At 42.4% G+C, this 21,040-nt stretch overlaps 1 protein-coding gene across 3 annotated transcripts in view; it reads right to left on the bottom strand.

The window, feature by feature from the left end:
• ARMC8 (armadillo repeat containing 8) overlaps window positions 1-21,040 on the bottom strand; it is a 61,867-nt gene that overhangs the window by 16,962 nt on the left and 23,865 nt on the right. For 2 of the 3 annotated variants that reach the window (XM_054282801.1, XM_054282799.1), the window contains 8 exons: window positions 19,106-19,248; window positions 18,910-19,007; window positions 11,460-11,552; window positions 8,154-8,213; window positions 6,882-6,962; window positions 5,516-5,591; window positions 5,337-5,427; window positions 1,646-1,706 (listed from right to left, as the gene is read on the bottom strand). In XM_054282801.1, coding sequence (XP_054138776.1) covers window positions 1,646-1,706; window positions 5,337-5,427; window positions 5,516-5,591; window positions 6,882-6,962; window positions 8,154-8,213; window positions 11,460-11,552; window positions 18,910-19,007; window positions 19,106-19,248 — 703 coding nt within the window. The remainder of the gene's footprint in view (window positions 1-1,645; window positions 1,707-5,336; window positions 5,428-5,515; window positions 5,592-6,881; window positions 6,963-8,153; window positions 8,214-11,459; window positions 11,553-18,909; window positions 19,008-19,105; window positions 19,249-21,040) is intronic. The other variant, XM_054282800.1, reaches the window with a different exon arrangement.

Consider the following 21,040-nt stretch of genomic DNA (forward strand, 5'->3'; position numbering starts at 1 on the left):
CTAAATCACAAAGACAATGTATTTCTTAATTCTTTCCAAGGTCAAACAGCCTGAAATTAAATGAGCTATTTCTTGGAACTCAAGGGCTGGGCATTGTTAAGTCACTGGCTGCATGCACCCAAGAAATACAGATCTCATGTTTTTCAACACTAAGCAATTCCATCTGCTTAAAAACACAGGCAAGAATTCTGACAGACATTTTAACTGTTCCATTGGACCTACAGGTCAGCACAGTGCAATTAATGCACAGGAGTAGGGGGCTGTGTAGGGGTGTAAGGTGGAAAGCCACAATGCACACCTGGCCAGCAGATAAAAGTCTGGAAATGGACTGTAAAGATCGAATATCTAATTTTCATAGTATGGCTGGGATATATCTGGGTTATCTGGACAGTTTCATTATTAGGATTCCAGAGAAATCATTTCCCTTCCCATCAAATCCATTATTTATCAGCCTTCCCTGCCCTTCTCAAGGGATTTTATTTTTTCCCCAAATTGCAGGCCAACCCACTACTCAAACTGAGCAATGAAAGTAAATTAAAACCATTTTGGAAATACACATTCTCGACTGACCCTCAAATGCAGAAATTTTGAAGCAAAGGGTCAATAATTCCTGAATGCTAAAGGGGCCATCATTTCAGCTCAGCAGAGGTTAAAGGATTTGGGGCTGGATTAAGCACAGGGACACTGTGTTATCTTGCAAGTATGAGCTCCTGGAGGAGGAATCACTGGGGTGCTTTGAACAAGGCAAAGGTTCTGTGCCTTTCTTCTCCCCTCACTTTTTCGTCTACTCTCAAGTACTACAACACATTTAATTCCACAGCCTCAAACATGGATTTGTGCTGAAGCAGCTTCCACAATGCTGCTTTTGCTGTGAGCTGGCCCAAGCACATCCCTTTGCAAAGGTTTGAAAGGATGGTGGTTTTCCACAGGGCCCATGTGGAGCATGTGCAGCTCCACAGGGCAGGGTCCAGCTCCCAACAGTGACCTGCCACTGGCAGCAGGCCCTGCTCCCTGTCCCAGGGCAGAGCAGCTCTGGAACACACACATCCTGACCAGGGCACAGCCCAATATGGGAGACTCATGAAGAGAAGGCATTTCCAAAGAAGAAAGGTGTGAAGGAGAGAGGGGTTGGGAGAATGGAACTGTTGCCCCAGTTCTCAAGGGTTGTAGGGAAAAAGGAGAGCAGAGAATTGGAGTGTCAATTTGGAACAAAGCTAAGGAGGGGGATGAGGGAGAATGATGCAGCTTGGCTCCCTCAGCTGTGCAGTACCAGGTGCCAGTGCAGAACAGATGCCAATATGCACACTGGAATGAATAGTACATTGCACTTTCTTGCACAAAAAGACAGGAGGGGCAGGCCTTTGTCACAGCCAACATGTAGATTTTTTTATCTATCACTACTTGGGGAAAAAAGGGAAATCAGGGGACTATTTCATTTTAATTAAAAAAAAGAGTTAGGAGAACTTGGTGCTTTGCAATCTTTGGTGTAACAGATTTTGTGCTACCTTTTATATGAGAAAATAAAACCGGGATAAACCTACATGAGAAAGCCTTTTGAACAGAGAACTGCTTGAGGATCTGTCATGGTTAGCACAAAAAGAATTATTCTGTATTTACAAGGTGGTTGAAGCAGGACACAGCTCACCTTCAGAACGATGCAGGGATCGTCCGTCCGTATTGCTCCGGCTCTGCACATGGAAGTAAGGCTGCAAAAACACAACAAGACACTGTCACCTACCATGGCTGGGGTGCACTCCAGCTGCTGCACAACACCTGGCCTAATGAAACATCCTCCTGTGTTTGATTCAAATACATCACAGCTTACTAGGCCTGGGCACACAGACTCCTCCAGGTGCACTTTCTGGCAGGTTTGCAGCACAGGACCCCTGGCAGGAGCACTGACCAATACACGCAGCACACACTGCCACAAAGGGCACACCAGCACCCTGCCTGAGCCCCACACCTGTTGTCATCTTATGGCAGGGGTTCCATACTGCTGTCTCCTATCACAAAGGTTTCATACCTTCTTGGTGTTTCTCATGGACAGCTCCTCAGAGCACTGACTCTTCTTCACAAAGCAGCCACTGACTCCAGTTCCCTTCTCACCCAGCCACCCCATTCTTTTATAGCACTCTTCTTCTCATTGCTTACAGCTGTGGCCTGTTAAAGCCAGGCCTGTTCCTAATCTTTGATAATTGGCCCAGCAGCAACTCCTTAGGGGTAAGATTACTTTCTACACTATCTTTATTTTCTTATATTCTATCCCCCTACATACACCCAAAAGGAACAGCCTGCACTAAGCAAAGGTGCAACATACCCAGACCTTCCTCTAAGTACCTGGCCCTGAGTGTGCAGCCATGAGCACAGGAACACAGCCTGACAGCTCAGGCACAGACATCCAGGCCCTGCCCCAGCCCAGGAGAGGTGGAATTGCTCTGCTGCCTGTCCACAGGCAGGGCTTTACACTCTGCAGGGACCAGCATGCCCTCACTCACAATGAACCCAGCCAAGGCTCTGACACTGCACCAAGCCAGCATTTGGTCCTTATTAGACAACAGCTCACAGTGGATATGACAACCACAAGGTCTCACACAGCATCAGACAAATTCCAAGTTCTTTGTTATGTACTTTTAAAGTGCCCCAAACTACCAGAAATGCAAAATAGTTCACCCATCAAAGAAAGTGTTTTACTTTGAAGTGGCTTTGTTTTTACCTGCTCTGCTAGAAGGCAGTAGAATGGAGCTGGAGGCAAACTGCTGTGCACGAGTTTCTCTTCTTTTAGCTTCTGAACTAACCACTGGAGCTGGGTTTTATCATGTCACAGTGGAGGTTAAAAAATGTAACTGTATTTCAGTAAAGGTAACTTAAAACTAACATGCCTAGACCCTCAGTTGGGCAGGCTGAAGTCGCCAATCAGAACTGCTCAGCTAAGGAACAGCAATGTGCTCATATAACCATGGTGTGTTTCACCACATCCCTGAGCTCCTTCCAAGGGCCCAGAGTGAGTTCTTTCACCTCAGAGGCAGCAACACTGATCCTCATTCTGAGTACACCCACAATCAGAACTCTCTCAATATATTTTATTTCTCAGAAAGTAAGAGGTAAGACTTGAATATTAGCACAAAGATCATGTGCTAAACTTTTACTGCCCAAGCCTTGCAGCTGACAGCAGGAAACTCTTTTTCACACCTGCAGTCAGGAGGAAAGCACTCATCCTGCAGCTGCCATTTAGTCTGGTGAGACCCTATTTGCCAGGCAAAGTAGCTCTATTTCAGCAATGAAAGAAAGTAATTTTTGACTTCAGGTAACATAGGCCTGGCTTAGCTGGAAGCAATTCTGGTGATTTTAGCAGGAAAGGTTACTGCTCCACTTGTAGCTGCAGAACACTCTCCCAAGGGGCATCCTGATCCTCCCTCTGTCCCAACACTGCTGCTCAAGGGAAGGATCTTTGCTCCATTTCAATCAAGAGGTATTACCTTGAGTCTTCCAAGTCTACTTCAATTGTTGAGGGAAAAGAAAGGGAACTTGTTAAAGTAGTCTTGTATGCCAGTCCATATTCAATAGAAATTATAGAGAACATTCAAGAGGAAAAAACCCTCCTAGATCTGCATTCCAAAGAGTGTAATGACAAATCAGAAGAACTGCAGATTAACTGACTGAAACTGGCAAGGTAGGGGTGAAATCAAATTTACAAGCAGAAAAAAACATAATCTATGACAATTTAAACCTACTACTGTCATTAAGAAAATGGAAGAGAGAGTCTGACTTAGAGGCAATCAGTAGGAGATGGACCTACAGAAGAAAAAGCAGCAGGGCTTTGCAAACTCGGACTGCTGTAAAATTGAGAGCCCTAAGAAGGATGAGTGCCTGTGGACTAATTGGGAGAAACCCAATCTGAAATTGAAGACTGGTTTGTCTGCCATTTCCCTGCAATTTTCTTTTGCTGCTTTTCACCACATCACTTTCTTTCATGCTTCAAAGATGAGCCAAAGTACTGCAAAGCAACAGCAGAAGATGGTCCCCATTTCCTTCAATCAGCAAAGAACATCAGCAGACCTGGGAATGTCCATCTCAGAACAATCCCAACTCCAGCCTGTCTTTAAGACTTGTCAACTGCTTTATATCTCAAGATTAGTAAAAAAAATTGCTTTTAAGTATGTCATTCTCTATGTATTTTCTGACTTCTCAAAGAAACACATAAATCAACCAGAACTGAGACTGCTACAGTGCAATTAATTTAACTTGCCTTCTTCACTAAAAATTGCCCAACAAAACCAGTAAAACCAGACTGCCTGGGCCAATTGTGGTTGGAATTGAGGGTGGGAAGTCCCAGGACATACCACCTACATGGAGTGGGATTACCCAAGAACCCCCCTCATAGACATGCACATCACTGAAAGTGCTTTCATGCATGAGTTGGTGCATCACAACCTGGCAGCATGAGAAGAGTCACAGATCCTTCCTACCCCACCTGTTCCTCATCCAGAATCAAGAGACTTGTACTGACACAAGTGGCTGTGAAATTGTTTGGTGAACTCAGAGAACTCACTGCTCCTTGTCAAAAAAGCCATCAAAAACTAAAAGAATAATCAAGCAATGCATCAGTCACCAAACTCCTGAATTAAATTTAATTTTAGTAGTTCATACCAATGGGTGATTTTATCTCTTGAACCCCTGGAGTGATTAATTTCATTGCTATCAACACAAGAAAAGGAAAATTATCCTAAAGGGTGTCAATCCCAGCTTATGGAGTGAGCATAACCAGGGTGCTGCTATTACAGAACTGGGGCACATCTTGTCACTGGGTAGGAAGTCATTATGGATCTGCACACAAATGTGCCCACACCAGCAGGGAAAGCTGAAGTACAAAATTAATTAATAACATTAATTCTGCTGTATGAGCTCATGAAGCCTGAAGAACAATCTGTTTTATTTAAAACAGTTGGGTAGAGGGACTAACTCTGCTCTCCCATTATCTTGGTGTAGTCTCCAACACAGCACAGCCACCAAGGATGACAGTTCAGGACTGTGCTCTGCCTGTTCAAAGCAAAACTTATCAAATCTAAGATACATGTGAAAACCCATATGGTTGAACACACATTCCTCACAAAACTGCTGCCCAGCAATATTTTTCCCTGCTTATGTAGCAAAGAGGGAAAGTTACATTATAAAATGGGGTGAGACCCACTTGTTCAAGGATTCAGATAATGTAAACAATATCTTTAATTATTCCTAAGATTTTACATCCCATATTACTTTGAAACAAGGAAGAAGGGAGCAGTTGAACAGTAAGGATTAAACTCTCTGCTATTTCCCCAGTTCCTGAAGACAATTACCATTTGGCTGACGTGAGCTGCATTTCAATGGGCTTGTCCCTTTGTAACATCTTCACAAAAATCTGTGGTAACAATTCTCCATCAACAGACACTGCAAAGAGAGAGAGCTCCAAGTCATTCTCATTCAGCCAGGCAAAAAGTGAATGTCAAACCAGCAGGAGCAGCAGCATTGCACTCACCATTGACCAGAGTCATGGATACCTGGGGGTTCTCAAAGGCAAGAACTGAGAAGCATTTCAATGCCTGCATTCGGACCTGTGTAAAAACATAATATGAAATATCAACTCTGACTTCAAAGCAAAACTGGGCTACACAGCTGGATAGGCTTGTAGAAAACAATGTTATATAATCAACAAGAACTTGAGATGAAGAATCATGGCAGATGGAAACATCTAACTCAAACCCTGATTTCTGTCATTTCCCTGTTGGAACTATCCTTCTGTAGAGTATGTGGTAAACTCTGAAGAAAACCAGCAAGGTTAAAACTTGGGAACTAAACAGCAAGTACTGGTCTTATTTGTAATGCCTCACAAATGTGTAAAAAACAACAGAAGAATAGAAGAATACTATATAACAATGACACTTTTACTTTTCAGGACTCATAAGTACATTAGAGACCCAGAAATATGTACCCTTGAGATTTCTATTTCAAATCCTTCTAAGGTGGGCTTACTGAAATGTCTAAAGAGAGCCATCCAACTGCAGTGATTCCAAACTAATCTTAGAACAAATGTACACCATAAATTTTACTGCCATTACACAGCCTCAGGTATCACCTGGATGAAAAGTATGGACAAATTTCTTCATCTTGGCTCCTCCTTCTTCAGTCCAAAGTTTTCATTTAATCAATGTTTCATGGCTGCCTAGTTCCTGAAATCTTTATAACTTCATTTTTGCCACAGGGAAGATAACCATTATCACCTTCCCAGAGCACAGAACCTAGATTAGTTCAGGTATTAGTCTTTGACTTGCCCTTATACAGATGCACATGTTTAAACTGTGTTCTTGTCTTCACAAGTGGAAGGACTGGGAAGGAGCTGACCCTCCTGGCCACCAAGTTACAGGTAAAGTGTGATGTGTCTGAGGTGATGGTCCAGGATAGACTTACAAAACACAACAGAGAAGGGAGCAGAGACTCAGGAATTCAGGGAGCACAACACACAGGCAGCTGGTGGCCCCCACGCATTCCACACCCATCTATTTTTACAGGTAGGACCTCCTTTTCAGGACAAACCACACTTGCTTCTCTTCAGCTTAACTTCTTATTCTCATTTATTGTTCAACAAATTGACCACTTGAGTTGCCAAGTGCCTGTTCTTCTTTGGAGCAATGCTAGGCAGCCCTGTTTTCATTACTGCTGCTTTAACTTCACAGTACAATAGCTCTGGTTTTGACAGAATATGGCAAGTAAAAGCAACTGTTATTCTACAAATACACATCATACCTGTTTATAGCTTTGGTTCACAGCACAGACATGGTTTTTATAATCTCCATTTGAATTCTTTTCATAAACACATGTTAAACAGAGTAGATGAAATGCCTTACTTTGTAGGAGGTGGAGACCAGCAGATGTGCAATGTTCTGAACAGCTCCATGGTTAAATAAGATTGTCTGGTGATCTGGACCCTTTAAAGGAAACATAACACAGGGTTTTTAAAACAACATGCAAGAGATTTCCACTGTCTGCAATTTATTCTTAAATATTTAAGATACATTTCCTAACATTTACTTTGTAATCGGCTGGCATAACAATTTTATTTTTTTATATATATAAACAACTTCAACTTATATCTTTATAGCATTTGTTCTTTTATGGTAATCATTTCCACTCTGTCCTTCAATAGGCAATGACATGAGTTCTCACAAATGAAGAAACATGAATAGAAAACTTCTGTTTCTACTCTTCCTACTGGAAGCAACTGAAAGCTCCTGATTTTCTCTACAAATCACATAAAAGATCAGCAGTCACTAATGTCTTCCTCATTGTTAATATTAAGCATTTTCAACAATTCTAACTGCAAAAGGGAAGAGGTTTCTTCTAAAACTGGTTCCAGACAGAGTGACAGTCCTTTGAGGAGAAATTCACATTTTCCTCCAATTTTTTATTATTTATTATTTTAGTTTCAAGCATGTTTGGCCATAAATTTGGCCAGCCATCACCTATTACTGACTTCAAGATCTAAGTTGGTAATGGCTGACATGTCAGTATTGTTTCCAAAACAGCCTTTGGAATTAAACACAAATAATAAATTTTGCAGGAGAAAGGTCTAAGAACTTCTGTAGCGCGACAAGGCTTGATAAAATTGAAAAAACAACATGAAATCTCAACACTTGCAGCCCTCAGCAGTCTCTTGCCAAAGCTGATCTGTGACTTGCAAACCTCTCTTTAAAAGTAGGTTCATAGCTCTGGTCATCTCTGCATTAAGCACAGGCTATGCACATTTAAATTCAGCTTATAGGATGCCACAACATTTATCATCCTTCCGTGCATTTCCTTGACTAATCTGCAAGTGAAGAACGTCTCTTCACTCCTTAATCTCTAGTTCAAACCTGGCTGAGTTAATGGCACCTCTTACACCCTGGCAGGCATCAATGACACATTATCTTCAAATCTGAGACACAGCTGAAATCAGATTCCTCTCACAGTCAAAAGAACATTTTTAGAGTATCTCTTACCTCTAAGAAAAAAGCATAAAATTACTTTCAGATGTAACATATCTGGTGCTTTAAGAGATGCTTCAGCTGCTACTGCCACCAAGAGCTTTCTACCAAAAAATGCAATTAAAACAGCATGGTTGAAGGAGGAAAACCACTTACATTGGCACACAGAAGTGGCTGAGGCAATGAGTTAAAGCCGCAGCTATGCCAGTGGTGGAGCTGAAGAACAGATATTGAAATATGTGAAAAAAATGAGTGAGTTTAAAGTAGAAGAAATCATACTGCCCTAGATTTAGTAATTCCCAAGTATTAGTGACTCCTCCATGGGATGCAGGTGGCAGATTCTGTGCAAGCAGGACAGATGCCTGTACAGAGGTGACACCTGGGTGTACCTGAGTTGCAAAAGTGGAAATATTTTGTCTGTACACATTGTGTTTGCACCAACCAGCACAACCAGGGAAGCACTAATCCATAAAGAGGGACAGCTGCAAATATAAAGGTGAAAACTTGAGAATATGATGAAGCCTTTCCAAGCAGTTCAGGCCCCAGTTTAACAGCAAGGCTGCCTGGTTTTGTTCCACCTTGGATACAGTGACAGAGTTCCACTCCTCTGACAGTGACCTTGTTCTCCAAATACAAATGACTGACATATTTCAGGAATAAACATCACTTCTTGCACAATTGTCCATCATGAAATGCCAATTTTCAAGGAAACATTAGGGTAACACAATGTAACAACTCATTCCACAACGACAAGCAGGTACCTAAGTGCCTTCGTCCCTTGGGCAGGGATCCAGCAGCAGCCTAAGGTCACCCAACAAAAGAAGGCCTGGAGGAAGCTGCCTTGATTACAGGCTTTATCCTGGACCCTTCTTAAAACAAATTCTACCTGCTCACACCACTTGCACTAAAAACAAATGAACTGAGACAGAGAGACTCTTAAAAAGTTAATTCTGACTTGCACTTTTACATCCCAGGTACATCAGCCTGATTTCAGTTTACTCATCTGCTTCTATGTTGATAGAATCCTGGCTCTGTATGTTAAGAACTGCATCTGCTCCCCTGTAAATCAACACTTCCCTTGCTCAGGATGCCTCTTCTCCAGGGCAAGGCTCTCCCCCATTGATTTTAACTCTGAATGCGCAGGGAGAAGCAGCAAAAGCAGACAGCAGCAGCAATATGCTAGGAAACCAAATTAGGGATTTCCTAGCTCTAGAGAACTGGTCTGAGCTTTTCCAGGGAAAGGGAAGAGGACAAGGCAGAAACTTGAGAAACCAACAAAAATGCTGGAAAGGCAAAGAAAGAAATGGCTACAGATGTGAGCTGAGAACAGTGCAGGGACAGGGAGGGCAGGAGCTGTGATAAGTCACTGTTAGTTCAATTAATACATCTACTGTGATGAGGAAAAAGAGAAATAAAAGCATCAATGCTTCTTAGAACATATGCTAAGCCTTACCTACATACAAAGGTTTATTTATACTAACTTATTGCTTCAGGGAAAAAAGTAAGAAAGGCTCTCTCTCTAAGGGCCTTTTGGAGGAAGATGGAGTCGTCATTTAAATGCAGTGAATGCTGAAACTTTCAGTATATATCTTTTTTTTAATTATAAGAATGTACTTGGCCTCTTCATTGAAGTGAGAAAAATCCCCTGCAAATGTGTCTTCATTGTATTAGGTGCATTTTGCTCTGTCTGAAAATACAATCACTGACATTATAAACCTGAAACCCCAAAGCTAAACAAAACAGAAGGGGACATTTCAGATTTTTGCTGAACAGTTGCATTTGCTTGAGCAAGAGAATGAGTTCTTGATCAATTTAACATTTGTGATGATCTGTTTACTCAACCTCAAATATTTTTCTTTGTTATGCAGCTGTTTATTCTGCAAATGCAACCATTTCCTCACACTCATACCCATTACCCTGTCTTTCTTGTGCAGCCTGGTTTCTCTCTGTTTACACAGCCAATAACTTCTTTCCAAAAACCTGATTTTTTCCAGACATTCACTTTAAAATTTGAGAGAGATTTGGGGCTGGAGGAGGCACTCAAAATGGAATGGTGAGTTCAGAAGACCTTCCTCACTTGTGAAGTGACTGTGCACTTGCACTGTAAACAGTACTTCAGAAATGCAAGCCACCAGGAATTGCTGGAGCTGCAAGGAAATAACTCCTTTGGAAAAGATGACAATAATTGTTTTCTGTTCTCTCTCAGCCAACAGAGTTTATATTCCCAGAGCTAACCCCTGATTGTATAAACCAATTCTTTTACCATCCCATAATTAGCCCTGGGTTATTTTTCTTGTAGGCCAACATGGCCTCATTTTTCACCTGTTCAAACTCCTCAGCCTGTTAAGGAGACTTTCAAGGGTCACTTCAACAGGAGGTGCCCCACTGCTCCATTTTCGTTCCCTAAATATCAAATTTTTTCCACTCTTAGGTATATATGTGAACTTCCATGGTCCAGTGTAGGGTTTTGTCTTCATGTTCTCTTTAAAGAGTTCCCTAAATATTAGCAGAGTTCTATCTTTATATCCCACTAAATGGAAAATTTTCAGTTCTCAGTTTCACATAGCAGAGGGAATGCAAAGGGATGAGTGTACATAAGTAACAGTCAAGGCAGAAGAACACAGATACTCAACAAAGGAACAATTCACAGTTCCAGAGGACTCATTGAAAGTGATAAGGTAGAAAGATATTTTTCAAGGTAAATACTTATAAACTCATAAACTTAGGAACTTTCTCATTTGTTAGTACACCATCTGTGATTCTTTAAACTGTTACTAAAAGGGGAAGATGCTGTAAAAAGCTCATTTCCTACCCTGAATTATTTTGATACAGTTATTGTATAACTCACTGGTACAGTAACTCCCAAAAAACTGCAACAATAAAAATCAGTGCTGTGGGGAAAGTTGGAATGGGGGAAGGAAAAGACAAAACTATGTTTGGGGTGGGGTTGAAGCTGGTTTTAAATCAGTTTTCTCATACCAACAGAATTGCATTACATAGCAGGAATGAACATGTATCTAGATGAACCTGTAGGTGATACAGCTCAGCTGAGAACAGCATTTCTTTTCCTCTCAACCAACAGCACCTCTTAGAGAACAGTCCCTGTGTTTAAAACAGGTGAAAGCAGCTGCACAACCTCTGCAAAGAGATGCTCACACTATCCTCAGACCTTCAGAGGAAAACCAGAAGTGTTCCAAGATTTATAGTGTTTAAAGTGAAGACTGATGCTTGCCCAGACTGCTGGCTTTGTTTAGCAGCCAAAGCCTATAAACCCCCCATAATTGCATCTTTTCTTGTACTGCAGAGCAGCATATATCAACCCAAATAAATCTGTACCAAATGCAGAGCAGTACTAGCTCAGTCACGACTGGCTCAAAATTCCTGCCACAAAAGGCAGCACACACACAGTTCTTGCAGACCAGAAACACAAGTTGCATGGAGAACATGAATTGTCTTTCTTACTTTGCAGCAGTGGGAGAAGATCTGACATATGTATTCTTGTGTGTATCGAGACCTACTGAGCAGTGCCATGAGGTGGGAGATAACTGTAGCATCCTGCAAACAAGGAGAAAAGAACAGAGTGTTAACACTGGATTTCAGCACAGCTTCTTTGCAGTTTGTTACTTAAAGGAGCACTCCTGATTCTGCACTCAGTGTTCTTCCTGCCACCAAAACTTTTACGGATACAGAACAAGATCATTAAAAGCAGTTCATTAAAAGCTGAAGGCACGAGTGAGTGACAGTTCTGAGCCCAATCCCCTTGGAAAATAAATAAAAGGTCAGTGCAATTGGAAAAAATAGGAATAACAGGAATAAGACTTCTGCAATTTACCTCCACAATATTTGGGACAAAACCAATAAAAGAATGGGGGGGGGGGGGAAACATACCAAAATCAAACATGGCCACTGACAGGGATTAGTCCAGGAGCTGCCTTAGTGCTGTCTTCCCACCAGTGTGGCTGACCCAGCTCTTGTCCCAGCTCTGAGTCCAAGGGAGCAGGGAGGGAACACTAAAATGTGCCCATCCTGGACAGGGCACAGTCCCCTGGAACTGACTCATCATGTCCTTTGTCTGGCAGTCACACACACACTACAGACACTGCCAGTGTGTGTGACACTGGTGACAGAGAATCCCAAATAAATCAGCAAAAGAAAACCTTGACACTTCAGTGGGAGGTTCCCTAAGCCAAGGCAGGGGGTTGCAATGAAATGATCTTTAAAGTCCCTTGCAACTCAAACTTTTCCATGATTCTGTGGCAAGTTGTCTTCTTCAAAGACATCCAGTTATTTATCTCTGTGGTAAGGTCCAAAACCATAATGTTCAAAAGCTTTCAGTTACTTTTGCCAGCACATTTTAGTGGCAGGAACTATGGTGATATTAAAAGAAACAATGGGTATTTTAGTTTGGAAAGGGATAAACTAAATTACTTCCATGAGATAAAGGGAGCTGAGTTGAGCAAAGGGAAAGATTGAATGAGCCTTCTTTTCCAAAACACATGTGCTATATTGGCCCAAAAAATCTAAATCAGACTCTGTTTTACCTGCACAATGATGAATTAGAACCCTCTGATTTGATAGAGGTGAACTGAAATTAGAGCAAAACTTTCCTGCACCTCAGCTCCAGTGAGAGCACTGAAAGCAGCACCAGCCTGACTGTTCAGTGACTGTATCTTCACACAGACACCCTGGTTATGAGAAGTTTTACTTTCCAACTACCTGGGAAATTTCCCACCACTTTTTAATATTGTCAAAATAAACATGTGCCAGTCTCCCCTATTTGCAAAAATATTTGAGATTATACAAAGCTTTGCAGTATTTATTTAATATCTTTTACTTATGTATATACACAATTATCATACTTATTTTAGGAAGTTTTGCTGCTGACAATCCAGCCCTCCTAATCTCTACGGAAAACAATAGGACAAGAGAGCCAAGAAACACACTGAGCATAAACTCAGCTTGTTTCTACTGCTTGTTTCTCACCAGCTGGAAAGGATCAACATGCAACAGCCTCATTTGGCATCTCAGCATTCTACAGAGAGAAAGTTACTTACAAATTACTTTCTCCCAGTTACACCAGCCATATATCCATGGTCATTTCATGTTTATGTGCATAGGAAGACCAAGGGACTACCTATTTCAAGCAACATTTTCAGGGTTTGGCCAACGGCAGCTCCATCTGATCTGCCTTTACACAGAGCCCAGAGGCAAACTTCAGAACCCAAAGGCCAGCAAGGGACTGGTTTGCTTGCAGTGCAATAGAGGACATTGAATCCCAGAATGGTCAAGCTGGAAGAACCCAACAGCCACCTGTTCCCACCTCCCTGCTCCAGCAGGGCCATCCCAGAGCACAGGGCACAGCACTCCAGACTGGAATACCTGCAGTGATGGAGACCCCACACCCTCTCTGGGCTGCCTGTTCCCAACTTCCCTGAGTGAAAGCAACACCAACTGAGAACACATCCAGGATTCCTCTGTCTTTTACTGCATTTGACCCATTAAAACAGATTCTTGTCCTTTTCTGCAGATTTTCAGCAGCTGAAGGCATCAAGCCCCATCAGGTTCAACACAACATCACATTCAGTGCTAAGAGGCTGCTCAGTTACAAAGTTCCCCGGAGACACAGCCATTGAGAAGCCAGGAGGAAAGGGAGACAGAAGGAAGACACACCAGGATTCACAAGCAGAAATGTTTTTAAAAAGGAGCTTCAAACTGTAAGATGCAAGACCTGCAATCTCCTGCAGGGAAATCCCTGGCTATGAAACATGAATTATTTCAAAGGATTCAAACAGCAACTATTAAAGCAGCACGTCTTTGAATAAAATAATTATTCAGTAAACTCTTTTAATCCACACAGATGAATGTGCAACATCTCTCCATCTCTATCTAACACCAGGGAAGGAACCAACAAACACTTATTTCACAATCCTCACCAGTGCAATGGTCCAATTTCACCTAAAAATCCAACAGACCCAATAGCATTGATCACAGGAGTACTGTTTACAGGAGTATTCCAGTTGCAGTTTATAGATTGGAGATTTTTGGTAAAGATCTAAGTGGACAGAAATTGAGCCTCAAACTGTTGGGAAGCTCTACAGTAGAGCTACAGAAATGGGAATGAAATGGCACATGGTGCTTTGTGTTTTACTGACCAGTGTGGCACCATGACTCAGCAGTGAATTCTTGGATGGGAAGGCTTTCCTATTGGATGATGAAAACCACTTTCATTTAGCATTTATAAGACAGGGCTGTTCTGCCACCAAACAATGTGGCAGGGTACTTGTGGTGCCACTGTCACCCCAACAATATCACTGTACATATGATATAACAGTTAATGAATCCTTGCAAACAACTCAGTGACAGTCCTCTGAAATTCTGCCAATACACAAAAATGTGTATTATTAGATAAGCTGGACTATACATTTAAGAAGCAATTCTTTATAGACATTTTTTATACATTTTCTCATTATGTTCCATCAAATCTGAAGTGCTGTGAGTATGAAAAGGTTAAAAACTCTTGGAAAGTTCCAAGAGGGCTTCATTAATGTGTTTTTAAGAAAATTGTTAATTCTACTCTACAATTTTGCTAAAATATCCAACTTGTAAAATAATTTTGGCATGTTGATCAGAGAAGAACCTAGAAAGAACTAAGGGATCTGTGGACATAAGTGACTTCCAACTAAATGCAAACAGTGATTAGGTGTCAATGTGAGGCTACATAATTTCACTTTTAGTCAGTACTGGTATCTAAGTAACAAAGGCTCTTTCTAGCAACCCTAGTGAGATTGAGTCTACACTCATTAGCTACAGTTAAAACAATGAGATTAACAAATGCATTAAAATGTTGTCTGCTAACAAAGTAGCTCAGGCAATTTAGGACAAATACCTCTATATCATATATATTGTAACAAAATTATTGTCCATACAAACAGAATTCAGAAAGAATTAACAGTTATACCTCCCTGCTTGGATCCAAATACTTAATTTCTTCATATTCCTTTTTAACACAAAATTTGTAAAGACCTATTCTTAAAACACTTATTTTTAATTGAGGGTTGCTATGCTATTCCCCAAGTCAAAGCATTGAAATGCTTCTATCCACCCAAAGAACTTGAATTCGAGCTCTATAAGCTAGAATTGCTTCTTTTACAACTCTCATTTTTAGGAAGCAGCTTGGACTGAAGAACATTCAGCCTTGCTCCTGGCTCAGCCACCACAAACAGCCAGAAGGAAAGAAGGAATGAGGCATGAGAGGCTGACCCAGATTCCTCCCTTAGGAACTGTGGATCACTGAGCTGTGGTGGAGCATGTGCACACTTGGCAGTGCAGGCTCATTGCTCATTAAACACCTGGTTATTAATCACACTAAGATATCCTGATCCTCTCAGGTGTGCCTCCTCCCTTTACCAAGCCTGGCCAGTACCAGGTGACGTCAGGTTTTTCATCCCAAACCTGCCCAGGAAGCAGGAATGCCTTTCACTCATCATTCTAAATGACTGAGACTTCTCAAACTGATTCCTCACTGTCTCTACAGACAGAGTCTCATCCTGCTGCAGTCCCTTCACTCTCCAAACTCCTGTAAGGACAGGACTCCCAGCAGGGAATGCACCTCCTCCTGCAAGGCCAGCACAGCAGCCACAGACAGCAAGCTCCCACTGGAATTGTATCTGGGTCCCACTGAGGATGGAAAATAGAATCACAACTGACAACATCTGTCAGGAAATATGCAGAATGCTTTCATGGGCTGGAAACACTTCTGTCATTCCTTTGTTATCAATAAGGTATCAGAAGTTGAAGTAACAGGAACTCAGTCAAACTGGATTTGCTTTAGTGCTTCCATCTACTCAGCAAGCCAAAATACACCCAGCTATGGTGAACTGGCTGTTTTGCATGCACAATAATCATGGAATTTAAAGAAGTCTGAACATATGTCTGCACCTCAACAGATGTCTCCCCCTGAACTCCATGTCATCCCTCATTTCCAAGTGCAGCACACTCACTACATGAGTCTCAGCACCAAAGCCTGCATGCTGCCTGTGCAGGAGGCCTCCATTAACAAGGATTCCTCTGGCACAGCAGGTCTGGATATAATTTGGTGTCACAGCTCAGCATCAGACCCTAAAAACCTGCTCTTTCTGAGAGCTCAGCGTTCCTCCAGCTCAATGGACGGATGGACGGACAGATCTGCACATTTTCTCAGTATAAACCCAAAGTTTCTATAGGAAACTGCCCAAATGTTTCCAACTCTGAAGAACTATTTTATCCTTGGAACTGAACAGAATTAATCACACAAAACTGGCAGCAGTTTATCCTTCAGGCTTCTGTCCAATAAGGAAAGGCTCAAGAGGAAAGGTGCAGTTCTGACACCCAGCACTCCTGCTGGGAGAAATATTCCCAATACTGTGGGTGATGTGCACCTGTTACAAACAGAAAGGGATGTTTTAAGCTGCACTCTTTAAAGCACTTGTATATCCTGGATTTTAACTGAGAGGTCTTCTGAAACCTCTAGAATGACTGCAACACTCTTGCAGATGTTAAGCTAACTCCCAACACCTTGTCTTGGAAACACGCCTGCCCAAGGTTTGAGAGAAAGCATCCTCTCTCCACAGTCAAATCATGAAAAATTCTGGGCAAGTTTCCATGTTAGACACAACTCAAGATCCAACTTTCCAGAAGTTTTTTTCCAGAACTGCTGGGCTGGAATGAAAAGCCATTGACAAACTTGGTCTCCTACCTTTCAAAACAGGACCTGAAAAGGGCAAAACTTGAGAGACCTTCAAGTGCTGCAGCTGCACAGAGATGGTGACAGTCTCCTGGAGCTGCTGGGACCAGAAACAATGAGGGAGCAGGGTGGCTAAATGGGAACTTGGAATTCTTCCTCTTGTTCTCACTGTTGGAATGTCTACCATGAAGTGTTCATTAGGCCCATAATTACTCCTTTAATTGCAAAGCCAATGTCTCAATTGCTGCCTTGTGAAACACAGCTTGCAGCAGTGTGGGCTGGGTTGTACCTTCCAAGAGATAAGAAAAGCGTCTTATCAAAGGATCTGTATTCAGCTCTTTTCAAAGCATGGCTTTGGGTATTCCCACAAGAGAACGAAATAAAAGGATTTGCAGAAATAGGACTTTAAACATAATCATAAAATACTTAACTTTGAGGTGACTACCTGGAATGGGAAATGGGAAAATGGGTTTTACAGGTGAACTAAGGAGCAAGGACCCCTCACTAAATGATCATTTCCTGTAGTTATGGTTAATTCCAGGACATCCCATTTGCCTGAAGAAGGACTGGGGGAGCAGTTGATGTCATTGCTGTGCAGCTGAGAAAGCAAAGCACGAAACACCAAATCCAGGCCTCAGGCATATTGTTCCCATGGCAGTGGTTATTTCCATGCTAATGCTGGTTCCTTCCCATTTCTGTCCATTTTTCTACCCCTTCCTCTCCCTTCAACACATCAAACCCTCCAGATAGAGAGCAATTAAAAGTCCCTGTTGAGCACTGATGCCCAGGAAGAGATATGGATTGTTAATGGATACAGTCATCTTAAACTCCTCTCTGGATGCTGAGGGCAGGAAGCAGATGCCTCTGCACTTATCAACTCTTAGAGGCTGATTTGGGGGAATCTGGGAGCATGGAGTGAAGCCAAGGAAAGACACAAAGAAGAAGCCCTTGGATCACTCTGGAGAGGTACGTTTGGTGTTCACACATACAATATGCATTGAGATTTTCCATGCTGAACAATCACCAAACACATGGAAAAAAGGCAGTGAACAGTGGAGGACAAAGCTGGCTGACTGTCTATACACACTAAATGCAAGCTGACTTGCTGAGATGGACTAGCTGGCAGATGAAATTCAGAATAGGTGTATGGTAAGATTGAGTCCATAGAAAACAAGTTTCCTACCTGTATCTGAAATGAAAATGTAAAAATTCATTGGAAAAATGAATAGAGAACAAAACAGATATTGTAGCAGTGCATAACAAAGAGACAAAAGATAATGAAGAAAATCTGTTGACTATTAACAGCCAAACTGTAGGGAAAGTAAGACATGAGAGGCCAGCTGTGCCCTTCTCTGTAAGCTTTAAGACTTCCTCAGCAAACAGCAGCTCCCAGTGAGTGGGACCAGAGTGGTTCTCATTGTGGGTGCCCAGTTACCCTGAGAAGCTGGAGCTGCCCTGTGACCTCCCCCAGACTGAGGCAATGCTCCATTTTCCAAGCAGGAAGAGATTGCTGGTCCACTACAGCTTTCATTCCATGGCTCACCTTACACCAGGACAAGGGAAGCTGCTGACCTCTCCTTGCCCCTCCTTCCCAATAAGAGGGGGTGCCTGGGTTTGGGCAAACCCCAGAGACAGCAGTGCCTTCAGAGAGGGCTCTGCCCAGTCACCAACAGCCCTGCTGGCACATGTCCAGGACAAACTCAGGACTACAGCAAGTGGAGAGGCACATTTTCTATCCTCCTGTCACTTAAATGCAAATCACACATATACCAGCTAAGAGCAGAGGCATGTCAGAGGTGAAGCTCTTCCACTGGAAGTACAAAAACCGAGAAAGTCCTCTCCCCAGCTAGAGAGGGAGGACTGGATAAAACTAACTTTCAGAAACTAACTGTTGCCAGTTTAGCTCTGATAATAGTACCTCTAAATACCATTTAGAGACAGTTTTTCCTCCTTAAGATTGCACCCAAGTCTGGACACGTAGGTATTCTCTTTATCAGTGGGCTACCCTGGTGAGCAGCTGATATCACACCAGCCATAAATGTCAGAGATGCCAAATGCCTTAAAGGCAGGTGAGAAGTGCTAATGCTGTTGGCTCAAACAAGGCCTTATTACTACTCCAGACAACAAGATTTTTCACTCCCACCCTCTCCACAGCCTTTAAAAAGACATAATAATCTGCTTACAACTTACTGTGTACAGCAGATCCTCTGGAGTTACAGGGCTGATGAAAATGGTGCGGAGACATCGCAGGCAAGCTTCAATAAACTTCAAATCTGGCGAGAGCAATCCTGTAAAAATGGGCACATCAAGCATTCAGTGTCAGTATCTTTGTTCATTTCAGTACTTTAGGAACATTTACTGACACAGATCCATTAAGGGAGGGTACCTTGCAATAAGGCTGGGATAATATGGCAGTCTAGGAGGGATTTGACATTGTTCTCTGTCCCCATGGCAAGGCTGCCCAGGACCACTGCACATTCTGTTCTCAGCTCCGTGCTTGAGGTCTCTTGCTGGAGTAAATACAGCAACCTGCAAACACAAGTATTTTTAGAGGAAAATTCATATGGAAGAGAAAATTTCAGTCTAAAAGAAAATAATCTGAATTCTGCTATGTAAAGAGGATGAAAACCTTAATAGAAAAATGAAGACTGAGCAAGAGAGTAGAGTAACACTTCATTCACAACCTTTTCACACTGTGTGTTCCTACACAACTTTTACTTGGTGTAAAAAAAACCAAGTAAAAAAATCAATTGCTACAATCTCTTTCTTAAAAAGGTATGTCACAGCACTGACATCCAGGATGGGCCTTTCAGGATAACAGGGAGATCCCAAATTTCAGTTAAAGGAAATGAGTTTGCAGTTTGAGGCTGATGGGAAAGGGAACCTTAACACCTGATTACCATTGTGGGGATGGTCATCTTTGGCAGTGATTTCTTCTGGGTAAAAGCTGCAAAGTAACTCCATCACCAAGCACAAGCATGGGGTGGGCTGAGGGTAATCTGAGTTTAGCACACATGATGACATAAACAAAGCAAGCCCAGGAAAGTTGTATGTGCAGAAAGGCAGCTGTATTGGAGCTAAACAGGATCACTGCAAGCCTAAAGCACATCTTGCCAATGGTGTCATTTGGGTCCCAATCAATCTGGATTCTTTCTACAGTATCAAGAAGCAAAATACATAATCAGTGGTATGCAAAATCATCACTAAGGAAAAACAGCACTCCCTCAATCCTGTGGAATCAGGTAAGTTTGCACTACTATTACTTCTTTACAGACACATGATTTTTTTTTTCTCTGCCCTCTAGACCAGGTAATAACAAGAAACAGAAGCTTCTGTGGTGATGTACAAACATACTGAGAGATCCTGGCTAAAATTCATCCTGGAAAAGAAGAGAATATTGAGTTCCTGTGTGGAAAGCACAATCTCATCTACTGTTCTAACCCTGGCTGACTCCTCTGCTGTATGTGTTGGTAAATATTGATCTAATTACTAATTAAAACATGACAGTAGCAATAACCTTTTAAAAAATAGCTTTCAATAACCTAGAGGCCAATTTAGAAATTCAGAAATGCAAGAGTATTTCCTTCCATTTTCACTAGAAAGTCATGAAGACCTGCTCTGTGTCTTCCCTGTACAGACCACACCAATGGCCTTCTCTCATTATCAAGGTCTTGAACAAATAACCTGCTGTTTGTATGCAGAAATGTTCAGTCACAGAACCACAGAATCATTAAAGCTGGAAAAGTCCTCTGAGATCATCAAGTCCAACCATTAACCCAGCACTGCCACAGCCACCACTGCCCCATGTCCCCAGATGCCACATCCACACAACTTTTAAATCCCTGCAGGGATGGGGACTCCACCACCAGTGCCCCAGGCAGCTGTGCCAGGGCTGGGCAAGCTTTTCCAGGAGGAATTTTCCCAATATCCAACCTGAACCTTCCTGGCACAGCTTGAGGCGGTTCCCTCTCCTCCTGTCCCTGTTCCCTGGGAGCAGAGCCTGACCCCCCAGCTGTCCCCTCCTGTCAGGAGTTGTGCAGAGCCACAAGGTCCCCCCTGAGCCTCCTTTTCTCCAGGCTGAGCCCCTGAAGCTCCCTCAGCCTCTCCTGGTGCTCCAGCCCCTTCCCCAGCTCCATTCCCTTCCCTGGACATGCTCCAACCCCTCAATATCATGTCCTAAAAAGACTTTTTTCCCCCAAAAGGATTTTTAAAAAATTCCAAAGCACATGAAATTCTGAAGGCTTTTCTCTTCTAAGGAAAGTAATTGCTATTTTCTTTCCCATTAACACCCCACACGTGGGACAAATGTTACAGTTCTGCC

This window comes from Melozone crissalis, unplaced genomic scaffold (assembly GCF_028551555.1).
Source record: "Melozone crissalis strain CALT ecotype California unplaced genomic scaffold, PUWL_Pcris_2 ptg000034l_1, whole genome shotgun sequence".
Lineage (NCBI taxonomy): Eukaryota > Metazoa > Chordata > Aves > Passeriformes > Passerellidae > Melozone > Melozone crissalis.